The 22,205-nt window shown below is 36.4% G+C and overlaps 1 protein-coding gene across 1 annotated transcript in view; it reads right to left on the minus strand.

Moving 5' to 3' along the window:
• Window positions 1-989: 989 nt before the first annotated feature.
• Window positions 990-22,205, minus strand: part of LOC149783629 (uncharacterized) — a 37,248-nt gene continuing 16,032 nt past the window's right edge. Inside the window, exons 2-3 of the mRNA XM_089931877.1 lie at window positions 20,703-20,856; window positions 990-7,655 (exon numbers count right to left, since the gene is read on the minus strand). Coding sequence (XP_089788003.1) covers window positions 7,528-7,655; window positions 20,703-20,856 — 282 coding nt within the window. The 3' untranslated portion in view covers window positions 990-7,527. The remainder of the gene's footprint in view (window positions 7,656-20,702; window positions 20,857-22,205) is intronic.

The raw sequence follows: 22,205 nt of genomic DNA on the forward strand, positions 1-22,205 counted from the left end.
TGATATTCGCTCTCTATGTGCTATTGTTGTTAAAAATGGGTATGTTCAGGACCATTAGTTTGGAAGTCTTTAGTTAGCAAAATTAAAATTTCTCAAAAACTGGTCACGTGAGTTTAGCTCGCCATCATTACAAATATAACACAATTTATGCAAGTAGATCATAATACGTAGCCACCAAAACATGGCAGAGGCTGGATTGCATATGTACGTCTTTCTATTTGTCCATCTCATCTTACGGTCTTTATTTTTGTGTGATCAACTCCTTCCAAATTTTTATGCGTGATGTTTAATTATTTTAGAGATAATGGTGATATGTACAATGCATTATGACGGTGCAAAATAAATGTGATTTTTTTTAAAAATAAGGAATGTGTTGCTTCTAACCTTTATTATGCACCAACAAACCTTCCCACCGTTGTTAGCATACTGGACTCGCGACCGAACGGGTGCGGGTTTGGATCCTACCGACGGATCAGCACGGATCATCAACCGTCGTTTGTACTTCGGCAAGGTAATTAAGTCCACCTGTTTTTGCAATAATTAACTATTTGTGTTACTGTGCATTCAAAAAGCAAACCTAACCAATCCCACCACATAGTTCGTAGTTTGCGTTCTTCACGTCTACTGTTTACAGTGCATTGTCATGTAATTTTGTTGGTTAATACAGAAATAGCGGATATAAGCATATAAAATGAATTGTCGCAAATAAAGGAAAGTTTTTAAATTTGTCATTTTCATCTGGTCATTCCATCTAATGTCCCTTTTACCTTTCTAGTTTTGGGTGATTTGTTTTAAACCGTGCACGGCAATATTAGACTTAACGGAGATAAACGTGATGGAAGTTAAAAGAATTGTTTAAAAATTTCAAATAGTTTCAACTTTGCATATTCGTTTCAGGATCATTCGTGCAGTAGGTAGATGGAAATACGAAGGACAGGTTGCTACGAGTTTTCCTTGCAGGAAAAGCAACATAAAAAAAACATAAGGGCTGCAAGCAAAATTTTCTTTATTAACAAATTTATTCTGTCCAAAAATACAACATAGATATGATTTTCATGCAAAATATCATTGTATGAAATACCATCACTATAAATTTCCATATTTTATTGTATTTTTAAAATAGACTTCGTTATAATAAGATATATACAATATATCACAAATATTAACTGAACATAAAATAACCCAAAATAAACAATAGCCATATAACATCAGCAATTATAAACGGAGCATAATATATTGTCACAATAACAAGGAATAAAAACAAATACCAAAAGTTCAGTAGCATGGTACATTAATTTGTTTACAACAGAATGATATGAATAATAAATATTTGAAGTCATTTAGTTGCAACAAATAAATTTCACTAAAATCATGATGATATAAGACATTTGTTTAAAAATTTATTAAACTATTATTAACGGCTGTTAACTGTTTATTTTCAGTCATTATCTGTAAACCTGTATTAATGTTCATGTTAATGATGCCAGTTTCCATGAGATAAATTCACCTGTCACACTACGCTCCGTCATTTATAGAAACATACCAAATACTACTGACAAAAAATATTCCCAGTTTTTTTTTCACTCTTTGTACTACTCTGAAAACGAAATTACTTTGGCCTTGACCTTACATGATCAGGACCACCTACCCCGTAAAAGACGTTGTACGTCAGTTCATTTATTTTTACGAGACTTAAGACTAAGGCAAATGGAATGCAAAATGCAATGAGAGATATATGCTCCTATTTAGATGATTGTCTACTTAAATGTGTTGGTAGAAAAGCAGAAAATATAGACAAGTACACCTTCAAATAGACTAGGGAAGAGTGATGAGTCAAATTTGTTTTTGTTTCGTCTGGAAAAATCTGATATTGAAATCGGTATATGATTCGTTTGTCTGGTTCCCCCTGATAACACACACACACACACACACACACACACACACACACACACATATGACGGTCTGTAACATTCAATGGATAGATATTTAGAAAGAATAATAAAAAAACTTGATCGAATACGAACACACGGGGAGTGGCACAGAATTCAACGTGTGTTGCTGGTCGACTTCTTCTCCAATACTTTTTCCAAGAGTATAAACTAACCACGCATCTGTTTGTTTCGTTAAATCAATTATCAGATCTAAGTTATGTCTACCTTATCTCATAGCCGCATTGTATTTATGCATCCAGGTATAAGTACAGTCAACAGAAAGTTGGCTCAGCACGAAGGACCTTAACTTATCAGCTGTAAGTACAATACCGCTGTTGATCTTACAGTTCTAAATACAGGATAGTGCTTCCCGGAAATAAAAAGTGCCGCAGTGCTCATTGATTACATAAAAAAGTGCCGCAGAGGTTCATTGGTTACATAAAAAGTGCTGCAGTGCTAATTGGTTACTTACATAAAAGTGCCGCAGAGGTTCAGTGGATACATAAAAAAGTGCCGCAGAGGTTCAGTGGTTACATAAAAAAGTGTGGCAGAGGTTCATTGGTTACATAAAAAGTGCCGCAGATGTTCATTGGTTGTTTACAATGTGCCTCAGTGGCTCATTGATTAGCGTAACAGAAGGGTGTGGAATGAATTCCTACCCACAACAGGCCGGATCGCATTCACAACCCTAGGGAATCCATACCAATATGGGTCATTTTTATAAACCAAATTATCCAGCATTTTTTGTTTGATGGTAACGGTAGCCATATTTAATACTTGGAGCCAATTTCACGCATTGGGAGTGGCGGGCCTTGATCATAGGATGCACTCTGATAAATCGGTCTAAATCAAGTAAAGACAGATTTGGGGCATGACATATGGATATGACAGGCTCTATGCAAGCCTTGGCTACAGAAGATGGGGTGGCCCTGACTGCCTCATTTATATTACCCATCACGATCATATAGTGTTAATCTAGTCCATCGTCTGCCCTACACAGCATACATCCATTAAACTAGGTACATTTTGTGTTTAGGTCAATTTTCTACACTACATGCTAAATATACATGAAGTCTATGCACGGTGACCATAATTTGCCAAGTTATGCTTTTAGGAACAAAATGATGAATCGTGCCATATTTGCCTCCGTATTTGTGGAAATGTTGACTTTAAAAGGTTACGTGTGGCCTCGTCTACGACAAATGCCCCCTACCCCCCCCCACACACACACACACACACCTCGTGCTTTCCTTCCCTTAAGAAATTGACCTTAAACATTGTCTGTGAATCTGTTACATTTAAATGACACGACTGATGGGTATCATATAATGCAAACTTACATAAATAACCATTAAAATATCAATAATTTGCACATAAATAACCATTAAAATATCAATAATTTGCACATTAATAACCATTAAAAAATCAGTATTTACTACCGACAAACGATAAACAGATAGACGAATGACTGAAAGCGTTTTTTTGTATGTTTGTTTGTTTTAATTTTCTTCAATGCAATAATAGTTCCATTTTGCGACAATGTTTATGCAATCACAATACACATCGCTAAAATCTTAGTTATTTCAACATTGCGAGATAAATACAAGATTTAAAATAAAACATGGATATAACACGATTCCAGTAAGATTTTCTACATACAGTTTTTTGAAGGGATACACTCGGCACCTGCTTATTGGCAAGATATCAAAACATTCTGTTGCAACTGACAAGGCAATTTTTTTCTTCCAAAACCAGAATGCGTGCTTTTGTACGTAGAATGCATGTTTTATGTACTAAGCGCAGTCTGACAATATGTATTTTAGCATTCCTTGTAGCGCGGAGGAAACAAAGATATGTACCATTTCGCATTCAAGAACTTACCATTGAATTTTCACAGTGTAGACTGTGAATTCTTTCCGACCAAAAGTTTAATTTTTTCCTTAAATATAATTTTTTTTTCAACTAATAATAATAGATTTCATTAATTCGTCTTTCTACCAATCAGAGCAACCAGTGGCTAAGGATAAATGGCACCCAGGGCGACGACGAAGACCCAAATGGGTTTTTGCGCCCCAAAACCTCTGGCGCCGTCGGTTTTGGCACCCCAAGACCTCTGATACCCAGGACAACCGCTAAATTCGCCCTCTCCACCCCCGCCCTCTTCGTTAGTACGATACTGTGAGCAACACTTTTTTTTCAAGCTATTAAAGGCCTGAATTTAAGGACGAAAATAATCCCAACAATCCCATTCCGTCCTAGAAAAGTGAATGGTCCGTCTCCTAGGTACGATTCAAAGAGTACAAAATAAATGTAGATATAAATAAAGACAACATACCGCAATTACGGTATCTAGAGCAGAATACAACACAAATTATGATTATAACATTTTTTTTTCAAAAGATTCAATTCATCATTTAGGTTTCAGAGATGCAATGCATCTTATTGGTTTCAAGAGATGAAATAGATTATCTAAAGTTCAAGAGAAGCAATCGATCATCTAGGTTTCAATAGATGCAATCAATCGTCTAGGTTTCAAGAGATGCAATCGATCATCTGGTTTTCAAGAGATGCAATAGATCATTTGGGCTTCAAGAGATGCAATAGATCATATAGGTTTCAAGAGATGCAATAGATAATATAGGTTTCAAGAGATGCAATCGATCATCTAGGCTTCAAGAGATGCAATAGATCATATAGTTTTCAAGAGATGCAATAGATCATCTAAAGTTCAAGAAATGCAATAGACCATCTGGGTTTCAAGAGATGCAATAGATCATCTAGGTTTCAAGAGATGCAATAGATCATATAGGTTTCAAGAGATGCAATAGATCATATAGGCTTCAAGAGATGCAATAGATCATATAGTTTTCAAGAGATGCAATAGATCATCTAAAGTTCAAGAAATGCAATAGACCATCTGGGTTTCAAGAGATGCAATAGATCATCTAGGTTTCAAGAGGTGCAATTGATCATATAGGTTTCAAGAGATGCAATAGATCATATAGGTTTCAAGAGATCCAATACATCATCTAGGTTTTAAGAGAACCGATTGATGGTCTAAGTTTGAAGAGATGCAATCGATCATCTAGGTTTCAAGAGAATGCAATAGATCATCTAAGTTTCAAGAGAATGCAAACGATCATCTAGGTTTCAAGAGAATGCAATCGATGATTTAGGTTTCAAGAGAATGCAATCATCTAGGTTTCAAGAGATCCAATACATCACCTAGGTTTTAAGAGAACCGATTGATGAGCTATGTTTGAAGAGATGCAATCGATCATCTAGGTTTCAAGAGAATGCAATAAATCATCTAAGTTTCAAGAGAATGCAAACGATCATCTAGGTTTCACGAGAATGCACTCGATCATCTAGGTTTCAAGAGAATGCAATCGATCATCTAGGTTTCAAGAGAATGCAATCGATCATCTAGGTTTCAAGAGATGGAATCAATCATCTAGGCTTCAAGAGATGCAATAGATCATATAGGTTTCAAGAGAAGCAGTTGATCATATAGGTTTAAGAGATGCAATAGATCATCTAGGTTTCAAGAGATGCAATAGATCATCTAGGTTTCAAGAGATGCAATAGATCTTCTAAAGTTCAAGGATCCAATCTAACATCTAGGTTTCAAGAGAAGCAATAAATCATATAGGTTTCAAGAGATGCAATCGATCATATAGGTTTCAAGAGATGCAATAGATCATCTAGGTTTCAAGAGATGCAATAGATCATCTAGGTTTCAAGAGATGCAATAGATCTTCTAAAGTTCAAGGATGCAATCTAACATCTAGGTTTCAAGAGAAGCAATAGATCATATAGGTTTCAAGAGATGCAATCTATCATATAGGTTTAAGAGATGCAATAGATCATCTAGGTTTCAAGAGATGCAATAGATCATCTAGGTTTCAATAGATGCAATAGATCATCTAAAGTTCAAGGATGCAATCTAACATCTAGGTTTCAAGAGAAGTAATAGATCATCTAGGTTTCAAGTGATGCAATAGATCATCTAGGTTTCAAGAGAAGCAATAGATCGTCTAGGCTTCAAGAGATGCAATAGATCATCTAAGTTTCAAGAGAATGCAATAGATCATCTAAGTTTCAAGAGAATGCAAACGATCATTTCGGTTTCACGACAATGCACTCGATCATCTAGGTTTCAAGAGAATGCAATCGCTCATCTAGGTTTCAAGAGAATGCAATCGATCATCTAGGTTTCAAGAGAATGCAATCGAACATCTAGATTTCAAGAGAAGCAATAGATCATCTAGGTTTCAAGAGATGCAATAGATCATCTAATGTTCAAGAGATGAAATCGATCATCTAGGTTTCAAGATAATGCAATCGATCATCTAAGTTTCAAGAGAATGCAATCGATCATCTAGGTTTCAAGAGAATGCAATCGAACGTCTAGGTTTCAAGTGAAGCAATATATCATCTAGGTTTCAAGAGATGCAATCGATCATCTAAAGTTCAAGAGATGCAATCGATCATCAGGATGTCTCTTGCAATAGTACATCACATCAAACGTTTTCAAAAGGCATACATAATCATAATAACAGCAATGTAAATATTACAAGTTTTCGTGCGTTCTTTTAAAAATTCATCTTAATCGTGTTTTTTTTTGCGGCGTGCTCTTTCCGCGATTTGGAGGAAGAGGTATTTTTAATAACTGACCTCACTGTAGCCTCTACTTCATATTGATCCTAGTGTACTTGATCCAAAGATTGACTTAGAAAGATCATATACTTCATACTTTTAGCGAATATCTTTTTCTTTGTTTCAATCAGTACCGGTTTATATTCCGTCGATAGGCCTTTTTTTTTTCAGATACGGCACAGGAGTTAATCTCACACAATGTATATAATGTGTTTCCCTCTTTATGCAAATAACTCACAGGAGTTAATCTCACACAACGTATATAATGTGTTTCCGTCTTCATGCAAATAACTCACAGGAGCTAATCTCACACAACGTATATAGGGCATAATGTGTTTCCGTCTTCATGCAAATAACTCACAGGAGTTAATCTCACACAACGTATATAATGTGTTTCCCTCTTCATGCAGATAACTCAAAATACCTAATTATTTCATGGTAAGAGCCATAACGATTATTGTTAAGACCAGATTTTGCACTAACTAGCTACCGACAACAAGTTAACACGTTTATGTGCATGGCAGGATAACTCACAGTATTATACTTTCAAGGAGAACATTACAGTATGCATTTATGATATTTTAAATCAATTGCTCTGTATGGGATATTTCACCATTTTGTCCATACTTTCTGCATGAGTAATTTTCCATAAGTGCCAAAGGTTGGTTTGATTTTATTTTATAACTGCACGAATGACAGCTTCCTACTCTTACGACAATGTTTATATTGATTTACCTCTAAGATGATGAATCACGGCCCCAGTTTCCATGGCAATATAAAATGGCGTCATCCTTGGAAATATTCCAAGAGAAACTCTTTGTTTCAAATGCTTAACAGTGCACAGGGCGATAGCAATAAACGGAATCACGTCTTCACAACAATAAAATTGGTACATATATTGGTGTTTATAACGAACGTTGGGGCAAGTTCTGATTCTCTATGAACGTTCCTCCTCGAGAAAGGATAGAGTCTCTTTTACGATTCTTGTACTTGCCTTTGGATCTGTTTGACGTTGCTCGGACGACTCAGTATGCTCCGCCTCTCTCTTGCACCTTCTATCAAATTCTGGAAAAAATAACGTGCACCTGTTCAACCGTTGAATAGAGTTCCAGCAAAACGCATATTACACCAAACTATAATACCATCATTTATACTAGAATAAAGTACCATCAAGACGCTTATTTATACTAAAATATAGTACCATCCGTACGCTTATTTATACTAGAATAGAGTACCATCCGTACGCTTATTTATACTAGAATGGAGTACCATCCGTACGCTTATTTATACTAGAATATAGTACCATCAAGACGCTTATTTATACTAAAATATAGTACCATCCGTACGCTTATTTATACTAGAATATAGTACCATCCATACACTTACTTACACTAGAATATATTATCATCCATACGCTTATTTATACTAGAATAAAGTACCATCAAGACGCTTATTTATACTAAAATATAGTACCATCCATACGCTTATTTATACTAGAATATAATATAATCTATACGATTATTTATGCTATAATATTGTACTATCCATAAGCTTATTTATGCCAGAATATAGTACCATCCATATGCTTTTTATACTAGAATATAGTACCATCCATACGCTTATTTATACTAGAATATAGTACAATCCTTACGCTTTTTCTCTACTAGAATATATTACCATCCATACGTTTATTTATACTAGAATAGAGTACTATCCATACACTTACGTATACTAGAATAGAGTACCATCCATACACTTACGTATACTAGAATAGAGTACCATCCATACGTTTATTTATAAAAGAATAGAGTACCATCCATACGTTTATTTATACTAGAATAGAGTACTATCCATACACTTATGTATACTAGAATAGAGTACCATCCATACACTTACTTATACTAGAATATGGTATCATCCATACGCTTATTTATACTAGAATATAATACAATCCATACGATTATTTATGCTATAATATTGTACTATCCATAAGCTTATTTATACAAGAATATAGTACAATCCTTACGCTTTTTCTGTACTAGAATATATTACCATCCATACATTTATTTGTACTAGAATATAGTACCATCCATACACTTACTTATACTAAAATATAGTATCATTCATACGCTTATTTATACTAGAATATAATACATTTCATATCCTTTTTATACTAGAATATATCACCATCCATACATTTATTTGTGCTTGAATATAATACCATCCATACGCTTATTTATAGTAGAATATAGTACAATCCATACGTATTTATATTAGAATATAATACCATCCATACGTTTATTTATACTAGAATATATTACCATCCATACACTTACTTATACTAGAATATAGTATCATCCATACGCTTATTTATACTAGACTATAATACAATCCATACGATTATTTATGCTATAATATTGTACTATCCATAAGCTTATTTATACTTAAATATAGTACCATTCATACGCTTATTTATACTAGAATATAGTACCATTCATACACTTATATATGCTAGAATAGAGTACCATCCATACTCTTATTTATACTAGAATATAGTACCATCCATATCCTTTTTGTAGTAGAATATATTACCATCCATAAGTTTATTTATGCTAGAATATAATATCATTCATACATTTATTTATACTAGAATATAGTACCATCCATATGCTTATTTATGCTAGAATATAGTACCATCCATAGGCTTATTTATAGCAGAATAGAGTACCATCATACGCTTATTTATGCTAGAATATAGTACTATCCATACGCTTATTTATAGTAAAATATAATACTATCCATACGCTTATTTATAGTAGAATAGAGTACCATTCATACGCTTATTTATACTAGAATATAGTACCATTCATACACTTATTTATGCTAGAATAGAGTACCATCCATACTCTTATCTATACTAGAATATAGTACCATCCATATGCTTTTCATGCTAGAATATATTACCATCCATGAATTTATCTATATTGAATATAGTACCATCCATACGCTTATTCATACTAGAATATAGTACCATCCATAAGCTCATTTATGCAAGAATATAGTACCATCCATACGCTTATTTATAGTGGAATAGAGTACCATCCATACGCTTATTTATAGTAGAATAGAGTACCATCCATACGCTTATTCATACTAGAATACAGTACCATCCATAAGCTCATTTATGCAAGAATATAGTACCATCCATACGCTTATTTATAGTGGAATAGAGTACCAGCCATACGCTTATTTATCGTAGAATAGAGTACCATCCATACGCTTATTTATACTAGAATATAGTACCATCCATACGCTTATTTATAGTAGAATAGAGTACCATCCATACGCTTATCTATAGTAGAATATGATACCATCCATACGCTTATTTATACTAGAATATAGTACCATCCATATGCTTATTTATGCAAGAATATAGTACCATCCATAGGCTTATTTATAGTGGAATAGAGTATCATCCATACGCTTATTTATCGTAGAATAGAGTACCATCCATACGCTTATTTATACTAGAATATAGTACCATCCATAAGCTCATTTATGCTAGAATATAGTACCATGCATACGCTTATTTATAGTAGAATAGAGTACCATCCATACGCTTATTTATAGTAGAATATGATACCATCCATACGCTTATTTATGCTAGAATAAAGTACCATCCATACACTTATACTGCGGGGGGGGGGGGGGGGGGGGGCGAGTGACCGAGTGGTTTAAAGCGCTCTCCGTTACGGATCACTGCCATCTCACCTCCGTCTGCGTTGGTTCGAGTCTCGGATTCGGCTAATGTGGGTATGTGAGAAAGCTTGCCAGTAGCTTCTCGTGCGTCGGTGGGTTCTCTCCGGGATTTTCCCGGGTTCTTCCTCCACCATTAATACTAGCCGCCATGTATAGCCTATCGTGTGCTGAAAAATGGAGTTATACCCTACAACAACAACTTGTACTAGAATATAGTATCATCCATATGCTTATTTATACTAGAATGTTGGTTTTCGCTCTTATACATAACTTTATGACCATAGATTTGTACCAGTTAATTAATATTACAAATATATATTACTGTATGTACAGTGCTGGCTTAAACCCTGTGGAGGCCCTTAGGTAGTCGAAATCTTGCCCCCCCCCCCCCCCACGTCGCAAATTATATCCTAATACGTTTTATAAATATTATTTTGATCTGTTGCCGCGGGGCCCCTAGGCCAGTGCCTACTCTGCCTATTTGGTAATCCGGAACTGTGTACGTGCTACTGTACTGATTGCATGCAGTGTATGTTACTGTATGTACTACTGTACTGATTGCATGCAATTTATGTTACTGTACCTTACTGTATTGATAAAAATAATAATAATAATAATAATAATAATATAAACATAATAATTAACTTCTAATCTTTAGAAGCTCTAAGCGCTTTACAATATTAGACAACACCTATAACATTAAAAGAATCCACATCTATAATGATATTATTACCCCCAAAAAATAATGAAATTTAATAAAAAATAAATAAACATGCTAAAAAGAGTTAAGATAGAGAACATTATTAGATCTTTAAGTTTCGCAATCGAAATAAGTGAGTTTTAAGGGCACTCTTGAATGGGATCACTTTGTCTTTGTGTCTATGTTCAGTGGGCAATTCATTCCACGTTGCTGGGCTCTGGTATGCAAAATAACGTTGTCCATATGACTTCGTTTCGTAGTGGGAATAATGAGTATACGATTGTCAGAAGACGAGCGTAGTTATCTTGCTGGTGTATACACATGTGTAAGGTCGGATAGGTATGTTGGACTAGAGTCCCTCATTGAAACCTAGCACAGAGAACAAATTTTGTGCTTGATTCTGGATCGAATGGATAGCCAGTGTAGGGTACAGAGCAGCGGGGAGATCTGCTCTGAACGTGGTACTCTAAGTATGATCCAAGCAGCTGTGTTTTGAATTTTTTGAAGTTTCTGAAGTAGATACGGAGATGAACCAGTCATAATTGAGTTACAATAGTCCAGTCTTGAAAGTTCTAATGAACAAACAAGTGTTGTAATGGCATCAACTGAAAGATATGTGCGAATGGAGCTGATGCGTTTCAGCTCAAGATATGCAGCCTTTCATATGTTCATGACATGTTGGTGCAACGCGAGAGTACAGTCCAAAGTGACAACTTGGTTTCGTACTGACTGTGTGAATTTAATGTTGGTGTTGCTGATATTTATTGTTTGAGGTAAAGGATGTGAATGAGAAAGTATTTGTGTTGTAATCAGAATAGCCTCAGTTTTATCATCATTCATCCGCAGCTTGTTACATGTCATTCATGATTTCACATCAGAAATGCACCTCTCTACACCTTGGAAGGTAGCATCAACTTCAGTTGGGTGGCTAGATTTGTATATTTGAGTGTTGTCAGCATACAATTGGTGAGACACTGGATGATGATCTATGACGCTTGAGCGCGGCTGAGTGTATAGAATGAAGTGAACAGGCCCAAGAACAGACTCCTGTGTAACACCACAACATATATTAACTGGGCTGGAGTGTATTCCATTTGCAGACATAATTTGTATCCTGTTGACCAAGTAGGCCTTGAACCACAGTAAGGCTGTATCATGAATGCCAAATACATGCTGGAGACGGAGAAGTAATATATTATGGTCTAGTATGTCAAATGCTGCAGACAAATCAAGGAGGGTGAGGACCAAAATCTTTCCGCTATCCAACGCAGAGAGAATGGCATTAACTACTTTTAGAAGAGTAGGTTCAGTACTGTGGCAAGGGCGATATGCAGATTGTACATGGCTAAAAAGACTGTTTGAATTCAGATGTGATACAAGCTGGGATAGAACAACCTTTGCTAAGATTTTTTATATGAATTGGAGATTGGAAACTGGGCGGTAGTTCTTTAAATCGTTATCGTCGAGTGATGGTTTCTTCAGCAGAGGCTTTACAATGCAGTTCTGAAAAATGAGTTTACAATGAGTTCCAAGGATGAGAGAGAGGTATTAATAACGTTAGTTAGTGAAGGCAATACTGGATCTAAACACTCAAGCAGCAGTGATGTTGGAATTGGGCCACGTTCACGTGATTTGGTGCACTCTTCATCACGATTGTACGCAATAAATCCATAGAGACAGGTTCAAATGCTGCTAATGGTTGCCGCTGAATTTCTGTATCCCAACTGTACGGTGATGACGAGTCAATTGTAATTGTGTTGTCAAGCTTATCTCTAATGGTTTGTACTTTGTCACGGAAGAAATTTGCAAACAGGTCCTGAAAGTCGACTAGAGAGAATGTAGTTGGAACTGGTATACATTTGTTCCTTGACATTAACTTCTTATTAATATCGAAGAGCTTTCTTCAACTGGAACTTTCCATGATCTTAGTAGTGTAGTGGGCTGATTTCGCTGCATGTACTATGTTTGTGACGTTCTTCTTAGCGGCTTCATAGATTTGCTTATGAATAGGGAGCCTGGTGGAAAGCCAAAACCTCTCAGCTTTACGGCGGTCTCTTTTAGCAGTACGAAGCTGGTCCCTAACATTGCAATACCATGGAGAAAACTTTTGAATTGATACTCTGCACTTGGTAGCTGGGGCATGTTTGTCGACCAATGAACGCAGGCAGTTATCGAGTTGTTCTGCTGTAGGAAGTAAGCAAGTTGTTAGGTTTGCTTGGATGTCATTAGTTTGGTTTTATTTATCATACGGAGGTTTCTGTTAGTAGCAGATAAAAGTGGCGGGTTAGGGACTGATACGTCAAGATGGCATATAATGCAGAGGTGATCTGATGCAAGGTCATGGGATACCAGGGAGGACCGCAGAATGTAACCATCAGGTCTATGAAGAATCCAGTCTAAAATGTGACCATGTTTATGGGTGGGTTGGTTAACTGACTGTTTGAGGTTGAAAACATTAATGGAGTCTATGAGTTTTGATGTGTTTGGGTTTCCGGAACAGTCAAAGTGAAAATTGAAATCTCCAAGAAAGATCAGGTTGCCACTTATCGAATTTTAATACTCCAGGAGATTCGGAAACTGCTCCAAAAAGAGAGATTCAATGAGCTTGTTTTTTCTACTAGGATGAAGGCGGTATACGCAGAAAAAATGGCCTGACCTTTGTTCCAGTGTAAGTATGGTTTGGACTAGTTCAAACGATGTGTGATAGAAACTGAAAGTTGTGGTGTGGTTAAGACGTTTGATCATGGAGTTCTTTGTGATGACAGCAATTCCACCTCAGCGAGAGTGGCGGTGGAACGAATTGACGGAATAACTGGTGGGTGTTAGATCCGCACACTTGGGCTCATCGCCTGATGTTTTTACCATGTTTCTATCAGGAAAAAGATGTAGATATTCTGATTGTTGATAAAATTAACTATTTCTTTGCGCTTTTCCGGTGGTCCTACTGATAGGGTATTGAATAATGCAGTATGCAGAGATATCGCTTGGATAGCTGACACAACGATTGACGATTTAATAGGGATTTAAATTAGGTTATCTAAAATTAACGGTCAAATTTTTAAATTGTTGAGCTAGAAAGGGCATAAGGGAGATAACTGGAATTCTTCCTATTCTACGCCGGCCAGCTTTGAAACAACGTTTGTTTTTTCGCTTCTGTTTACATTTAAGTAATGATGAATGTAGTCCCAGTTCGTTTAGTCTAGAGCACAGTGTATTGTTGAGAACCAAGGAATGGTCATTTAAAGCAATTAATGAGGGTCTATCAAAGCATAAACGGGTTGACTGGCGAGTATCACGTGATGGCGGTTTGTTCAACAACAAAGAAAGTTGTAGCAGTGGAGCAAGACAGCTGAGAAAAAGTCTAATTGTTCTCGTTTCCGAAAAAAGGAGATGAAAAAGCACAAACGAACTAAACAACCAATGCATGATGAACACAATAACGTAGACGAAGACATGCAACAAGCACATATATCATGAAAAAGGCGCAAAAACAGAACAGCTGCTTCAAGCCGGATAAGCGATAGTGTCCATCTTGTATAAGATAAGAGATAATATAAGAATTCTTTATTTCAGACTACAAAGTCCATACCTCTGAATTAAAATATAATTATAAAGTAAAAACATTGCAAACATAAAAGTACATATATATCATATATACAAGTATACATATCCATCTACAACTATTAATCGTGCCGTGCATTGATAAGAATGAAATTAAATGGCACATTTAAAGAGTAATTTGTTCCATCTACTAATAATATGAGAATTTAAATGAATGTCATAGTTCCAAAGAGATTTCAATATACAGTTTTTACTATTAGATATTAGGTGTTATTTAATATCTCAAGATGCATGCAATGTATGTTACTGCATGTTACTGTATGTACTACTGTATTGACTGCATGCAATTTATGCTACTGTATCTATCACTGTATTGACTGCATGCAATGCATGTTACTGTATGTAATACTGTACTAACTGTAGACAATGTATGTTACTGTATGTACCACTGTATTGACTGTATGCAATGTATGATACTGTATGTACTACTGTATTGACTGCATGTTACTATACGTTACTGTATTAACTGTACGCAATCTATGTTACTGTACGTACTACTGTATTGACTGCAAGCAATGCATGCTACTGTATGTACTACTGTATTGACTGTAAACATTATATGTTACCGTATGTACTACTGCATTGACTGCATGCAGTGTCTGTTTCTGTATGTACTACTGTACTGATTGCATGTTACTATACGTTACTGTATTAACTGTACGCAATCTATGGTACTGTACGTATTACTGTATTGACTGCATGTAATGCATTCTATTGTATGTACTACTGTATTGACTGTACGCAATCTGTTAACGTATGAACTACTGTATTGACTGCATGCAGTGTATGTTACTCTACGTACTACTGTATTGACTGCATGCAATGTATGTTACTGTATGTACTACTGTATTGACTGCATGCAGTGTATGCTACCGCATGTACTACTGTATTGACTGCATGTAGTGTATGTTACTGTATGTACTACTGTACTGACTGCATGTTACTATACGTTACTGTATTAACTGTACGCAATCTATGGTACTGTACGTACTACTGTATTGACTGCATGTAATGCATTCTATTGTATGTACTACTGTATTGACTGTACGCAATCTGTTACCGTATGAACTACTGTATTGACTGCATGCAGTGTATGTTACTCTACATACTACTGTATTGACTGCATGCAATGTATGTTACTGTATGTACTACTGTATTGACTGCATGCAGTGTATGCTACCGCATGTACTACTGTATTGACTGCATGCAGTGTATGTTACTGTATGTACTACTGTATTGACTGCATGCAGTGTATGTTACTGTATGTACTATTGCATTGACTGCATGCAATATATGTTACTGTATGTACTACTGTATTGACTGCATGCAGTGTATGCTACCGCATGTACTACTGTATTGACTGTATGCAATGTATGTTACTGTATATACTTCTGTATTGACTGCATGCAGTGTATGCTACCGCATGTACTACTGTATTGACTGCATGCAATGTATGTTACTGTATGTACTACTGTATTGACTGCATGCAGTGTATATTACTGTATATACTACTGTATTGACTGTATGCAATGTATGTTACTGTATGTACTACTGTATTGACTGCATGCAGTGTATGCTACCGCATGTACTACTGTATTAACTGTATGCAATGTATGTTACTGTATGTACTACTGTATTGACTGCATGCAGTGTATGCTACCGCATGTACTACTGTATTGACTGCATGTTACTATACGTTACTGTATTAACTGTACGCAATCTATGTTACTGTACGTACTACTGTATTGACTGCAAGCAATGCATGCTACTGTATGTACTACTGTATTGACTGTAAACATTATATGTTACCGTATGTACTACTGCATTGACTGCATGCAGTGTCTGTTTCTGTATGTACTACTGTACTGATTGCATGTTACTATACGTTACTGTATTAACTGTACGCAATCTATGGTACTGTACGTATTACTGTATTGACTGCATGTAATGCATTCTATTGTATGTACTACTGTATTGACTGTACGCAATCTGTTAACGTATGAACTACTGTATTGACTGCATGCAGTGTATGTTACTCTACGTACTACTGTATTGACTGCATGCAATGTATGTTACTGTATGTACTACTGTATTGACTGCATGCAGTGTATGCTACCGCATGTAGTACTGTATTGACTGCATGTAGTGTATGTTACTGTATGTACTACTGTACTGACTGCATGTTACTATACGTTACTGTATTAACTGTACGCAATCTATGGTACTGTACGTACTACTGTATTGACTGCATGTAATGCATTCTATTGTATGTACTACTGTATTGACTGTACGCAATCTGTTACCGTATGAACTACTGTATTGACTGCATGCAGTGTATGTTACTCTACATACTACTGTATTGACTGCATGCAATGTATGTTACTGTATGTACTACTGTATTGACTGCATGCAGTGTATGCTACCGCATGTACTACTGTATTGACTGCATGCAGTGTATGTTACTGTATGTACTACTGTATTGACTGCATGCAGTGTATGTTACTGTATGTACTATTGCATTGACTGCATGCAATATATGTTACTGTATGTACTACTGTATTGACTGCATGCAGTGTATGCTACCGCATGTACTACTGTATTGACTGTATGCAATGTATGTTACTGTATATACTTCTGTATTGACTGCATGCAGTGTATGCTACCGCATGTACTACTGTATTGACTGCATGCAATGTATGTTACTGTATGTACTACTGTATTGACTGCATGCAGTGTATATTACTGTATATACTACTGTATTGACTGTATGCAATGTATGTTACTGTATGTACTACTGTATTGACTGCATGCAGTGTATGCTACCGCATGTACTACTGTATTAACTGTATGCAATGTATGTTACTGTATGTACTACTGTATTGACTGCATGCAGTGTATGCTACCGCATGTACTACTGTATTGACTGCATGCAATGTATGTTACTGTATGTACTACTGTATTGACTGCATGCAATGTATGTTACTGTACGTACTACTGTATTGACTGTATGCAATGTATGTTACTGTAAGTACTACTGTATTGACTGCATGCATTGCATGTTACTGTATGTACTACTGTATTGAATGCATACAATGTATGTTACTGTATGTACTACTGTATTGACTGTATGCAATATATGTTACTGTATGTACTACTGTATTGACTGCATGCATTGCATGTTACTGTATGTACTACTGTATTGAATGCATGCAATGTATGTTACTGTATGTACTACTGTATTGACTGTATGCAATGTATGTTACTGTATGTACTACTGTATTGAATGCATGTAATGTATGTTACCGTATGCACTATTGTATTGACTGTATGCAATGTATGTTATTGTATGTACTACTTGATTGAATGCATGTAATGTAAGTTACCGTATGTACTACTATATTGACTGCATGCAATGTATGTTACTGTATGTACTACAGTACTGAATGCATGTAATGTATGTTACTGTATGTACTACTGTATTGACTGTATGCAATGTATGTTACTGTATTTACTACTGTACTGACTGCATGTTACTATACACTACTGTATTAACTGTACGCAATCTATGTTACTGTACGTACTACTGTATTGACTGCATGTAATGCATTCTATTGTATGTACTACTGTATTGACTGTACGCGATCTGTTACCGTATGAACTACTGTATTGACTGCATGCAGTGTATGCTACCGCATGTACTACTGTATTGACTGTATGCAATGTATGTTACTGTATATACTTCTGTATTGACTGCATGCATTGTATGCTACCGCATGTACTACTGTATTGACTGCATGCAATGTATGTTACTGTACGTACTACTGTATTGACTGCATGTAATGCATTCTATTGTATGTACTACTGTATTGACTGTACTCGATCTGTTACCGTATGAACTACTGTATTGACTGCATGCAGTGTATGTTACTCTACGTACTACTGTATTGACTGCATGCAATGTATGTTACTGTATGTACTACTGTATTGACTGCATGCAGTGTATGCTACCGCATGTACTACTGTATTGACTGTATGCAATGTATGTTACTGTATATACTTCTGTATTGACTGCATGCATTGTATGCTACCGCATGTACTACTGTATTGACTGCATGCAATGTATGTTACTGTATGTACTACTGCATTGACTGCATGCAGTGTATGCTACCGCATGGACTACTGTATTGACTGCATGCAATGTATGTTACTGTATGTACTACTGTATTGACTGCATGCAGTGTATGTTACTGTATGTACTATTGGATTGACTGCATGCAATGTATGTTACTGTATGTACTACTGTATTGACTGCATGCAGTGTATGCTACCGCATGTACTACTGTATTGACTGTATGCAATGTATGTTACTGTATGTACTACTGTATTGACTGCATGCAGTGTATGCTACCGCATGTACTACTGTATTGACTGTATGCAATGTATGTTACTGTATATACTTCTGTATTGACTGCATGCATTGTATGCTACCGTATGTACTACTGTATTAACTGCATGCAGTGTATGTTACTGTATGTACTACTGTATTGAATGCATGTAATGTATGCTACCGTATGTACTAGGTTATAGACTGCATGCGGTGTATGTTACTGCATGTTACTATATTGACTGCGTGCATTGTATGTTACTGGACGTACTACTGTACTGACTGCATGCAATATATGTTACTGTACGTACTACTGTATTGACTGCTTACAATGTATGTTACTGTATGTACTACTGTATGGACTGCATGCAATGTATGTTACCGTATGTACTACAGTATTGACTGCATACAGTGTATGTTACTGTATGTACTACTGTCTTAACTGTACGCAATCTATGTTACTGTACGTACTACTGTATTGACTGTATGCAGTGTATGTTACTGTATGTACTACTGTATTGAATGCATAGTGTATGTTACTGTATGTACTACTTTACTGAATGCATGCAATGGCTGCTACCGTAAGTACTAGGTTGTATACTGCATGTAATGTATGTTACCGTATGTTAATGTATGTACTACTGTACTGACTGCATGCAATGTATGTTGCTGTATTTTCTTCTCTACTGACTGCATGTAATATATGTCACTGTATGTACTATTGTATTGACTGCATGCAATGTGTGCTACCGTATGTGCTACTGTATTGACTGCATGCAATGTATGTTACTGTATGTACTGCTGCAATGACTGCATGCAGTGTATGTTACTGTATGTACTACTGCATTAACTGTACGCAATATATGTTACTGTACGTACTACTGCGTTGACTGCCTGCAATATATGTTAATGCATGTACTACTGTATTGACTGCATGCATTGTATGTTACTGTATTAACTGTACGCAATCTATGTTACTGCATGTACTACTGTATTGACTGCATGCAATGTATGTTACTGTATGTACTACTGTATTGACTGCATGCAGTGTATGTTACTGTATGTTACTGTACGTACTACTGTATTGACTGCATGCAATATATGTTACCGTATGCACTACTGTATTGACTGCATGCAATATATGTGACTGTATGTTTCTGTATGTACGACTGTATTGACTCCATGCACTATAGATAATATTAGAAGAAAAGACCAACTCTATTTACAGGCATGTTAGGTATGTTTAACGCAATTATGTTGGCAGTAATGTTTGGCATGTGTAATGCAGTTCTATAATATTTTTATTCTGTGTTTCGTTTCTATATATGTAGAGTGGGGTGGGCACAAGTGGCAGAGTGGTCTAAAGCGCTCACCGTTACGGATCACTGCCATCGCACCTTTGTCTGCATGCATTTGAGTCTCGGGCTCGGCCAATGTGGGTACGTGAGAACGTTTGCCAGTACCTTCTCATGGGTCGGTGGTTCTTTCGGGGGGCTTTTCCCGCGTTTTTCCTTCACCATTGAAACTGAACGCCATTCATGGCCTGTCTTGTGCTGAAAAAGGGCGTTAAACCCTACAACAACAACAACTATCTCTGTAGAGCAAGGAAATGGTACGTTATGGTCCAAGCAAACAACATTCTTTGTACCTTCTATTTCCCAATCTTCCCAATGTCTTTCATCATCATCGTCATCGCTGTAATTATCACTCAGCCATGGTCGTTGTTGTTTAAGCTGCTCTATGCTTTCCTGGCATCGCTGAAACTGAGACATAAGTACTTTGTCCTGCGTGCGTAACACGTTCTGAAAGAGAAAACACAGATATAGGTGTATTATCCAACATTTTCTAAGAAATTTTCATTCGTACACTCAGAAGGCATTATATTAAGCCAATCTACTATTGATGTCGAAATCTATGTCAATTTACATCTCAGCGTGGATAAAATGTACACTATGAACCGGATGCATATTTTGGACACGTGATTTTTGTTATGGGTCTTTGTCAACCATTAATAGGCGAAAGGGGCCACAAGGACACATGGGTAATTTGACACTTTGGGATACTTAAAATAAATAGTAATCGGTATTATATTGCATTAAGGGATCATTAACACGATTGGAACTGCGTTAGCTTGACCACTGACCTTCTAATTTTAAAATATTTTATAAGAACAATTATTGCTACACACCAGCTTTGCACTAAACTCTTTTTCTCTTTTAATATATGTAGATAGTTTTCTTTGTGAAAATACATATCCATACATGCGTATACGTTGTTGCACGTGTGCTGTTTGATTTGCATATACATATATGCGCGTGCGTTGTAACATGTGCTCTGTTCGACCTATCTGTTGGCATTTGTTTCAGAAATGGCGGATGAGTCTTCTGCACGAAAATAACGAGTTCAACCAAACATGGGACAGAATAAGACTGTCACATATCTTTAACCATAGTTGATGTTGGTTTGTTTGTTTGTTTATTTTAAAAGAATTCCTTATCAAGAATTCCTAATAAACGTATAGCGGAATATTTATTCCCTAAAATCAATGTACACTGATAATCATTCATTTAAGAAGGAAAAACGTGAAACCTGCATTCTGAGAGCCCTTTAATTCACTCGTTTTACTTTTCTTGGCAACACGCTTGGCTTTAATGGGAGTGATGAACGCTGGTGGTGTTGCTCTGAAACCAGAGTATGCCTGTAATGTCTTACAAAATATATAGGCCGATATAAAATTGACATTGTGGTGTTTGGGGTCTCGGGGAGAAGTATAACCTCTGATGGTTGGAACATGTCATGCCTTCCCAAGTGTAGTTCATCCACATTGGCCATCCACTCATTCCCAATGCTCACCTGTGGCTCCTAGCAGCTGTTTGTATGCGACAGCGGCCACACCCCGGCAAACCGCTTTGACTGGCGGGCTAAAGCTGGTGAGGGCAGTTGGTAGATCTCGAGCCTTCCGGTGATTTTAGGGACTTGCTCAACCCAGCATACGAATACTGCTCTGGCTGACGTTGCGGGTGAAATCAATCAGAAGATACAACGGCCAGGAAGGAGGTTCAGCAATGCACTGATGAGTGCAGAGGGCACGTCGGAGCACAAAAGAAGACCTGGCGCTCCACTGCAGCCAAAGAAGTTGCCAGACGTAACG

This window comes from Sinohyriopsis cumingii, chromosome 14 (genome assembly GCF_028554795.1).
Source record: "Sinohyriopsis cumingii isolate HCF-2022 chromosome 14, ASM2855479v2, whole genome shotgun sequence".
NCBI lineage: Eukaryota > Metazoa > Mollusca > Bivalvia > Unionida > Unionidae > Sinohyriopsis > Sinohyriopsis cumingii.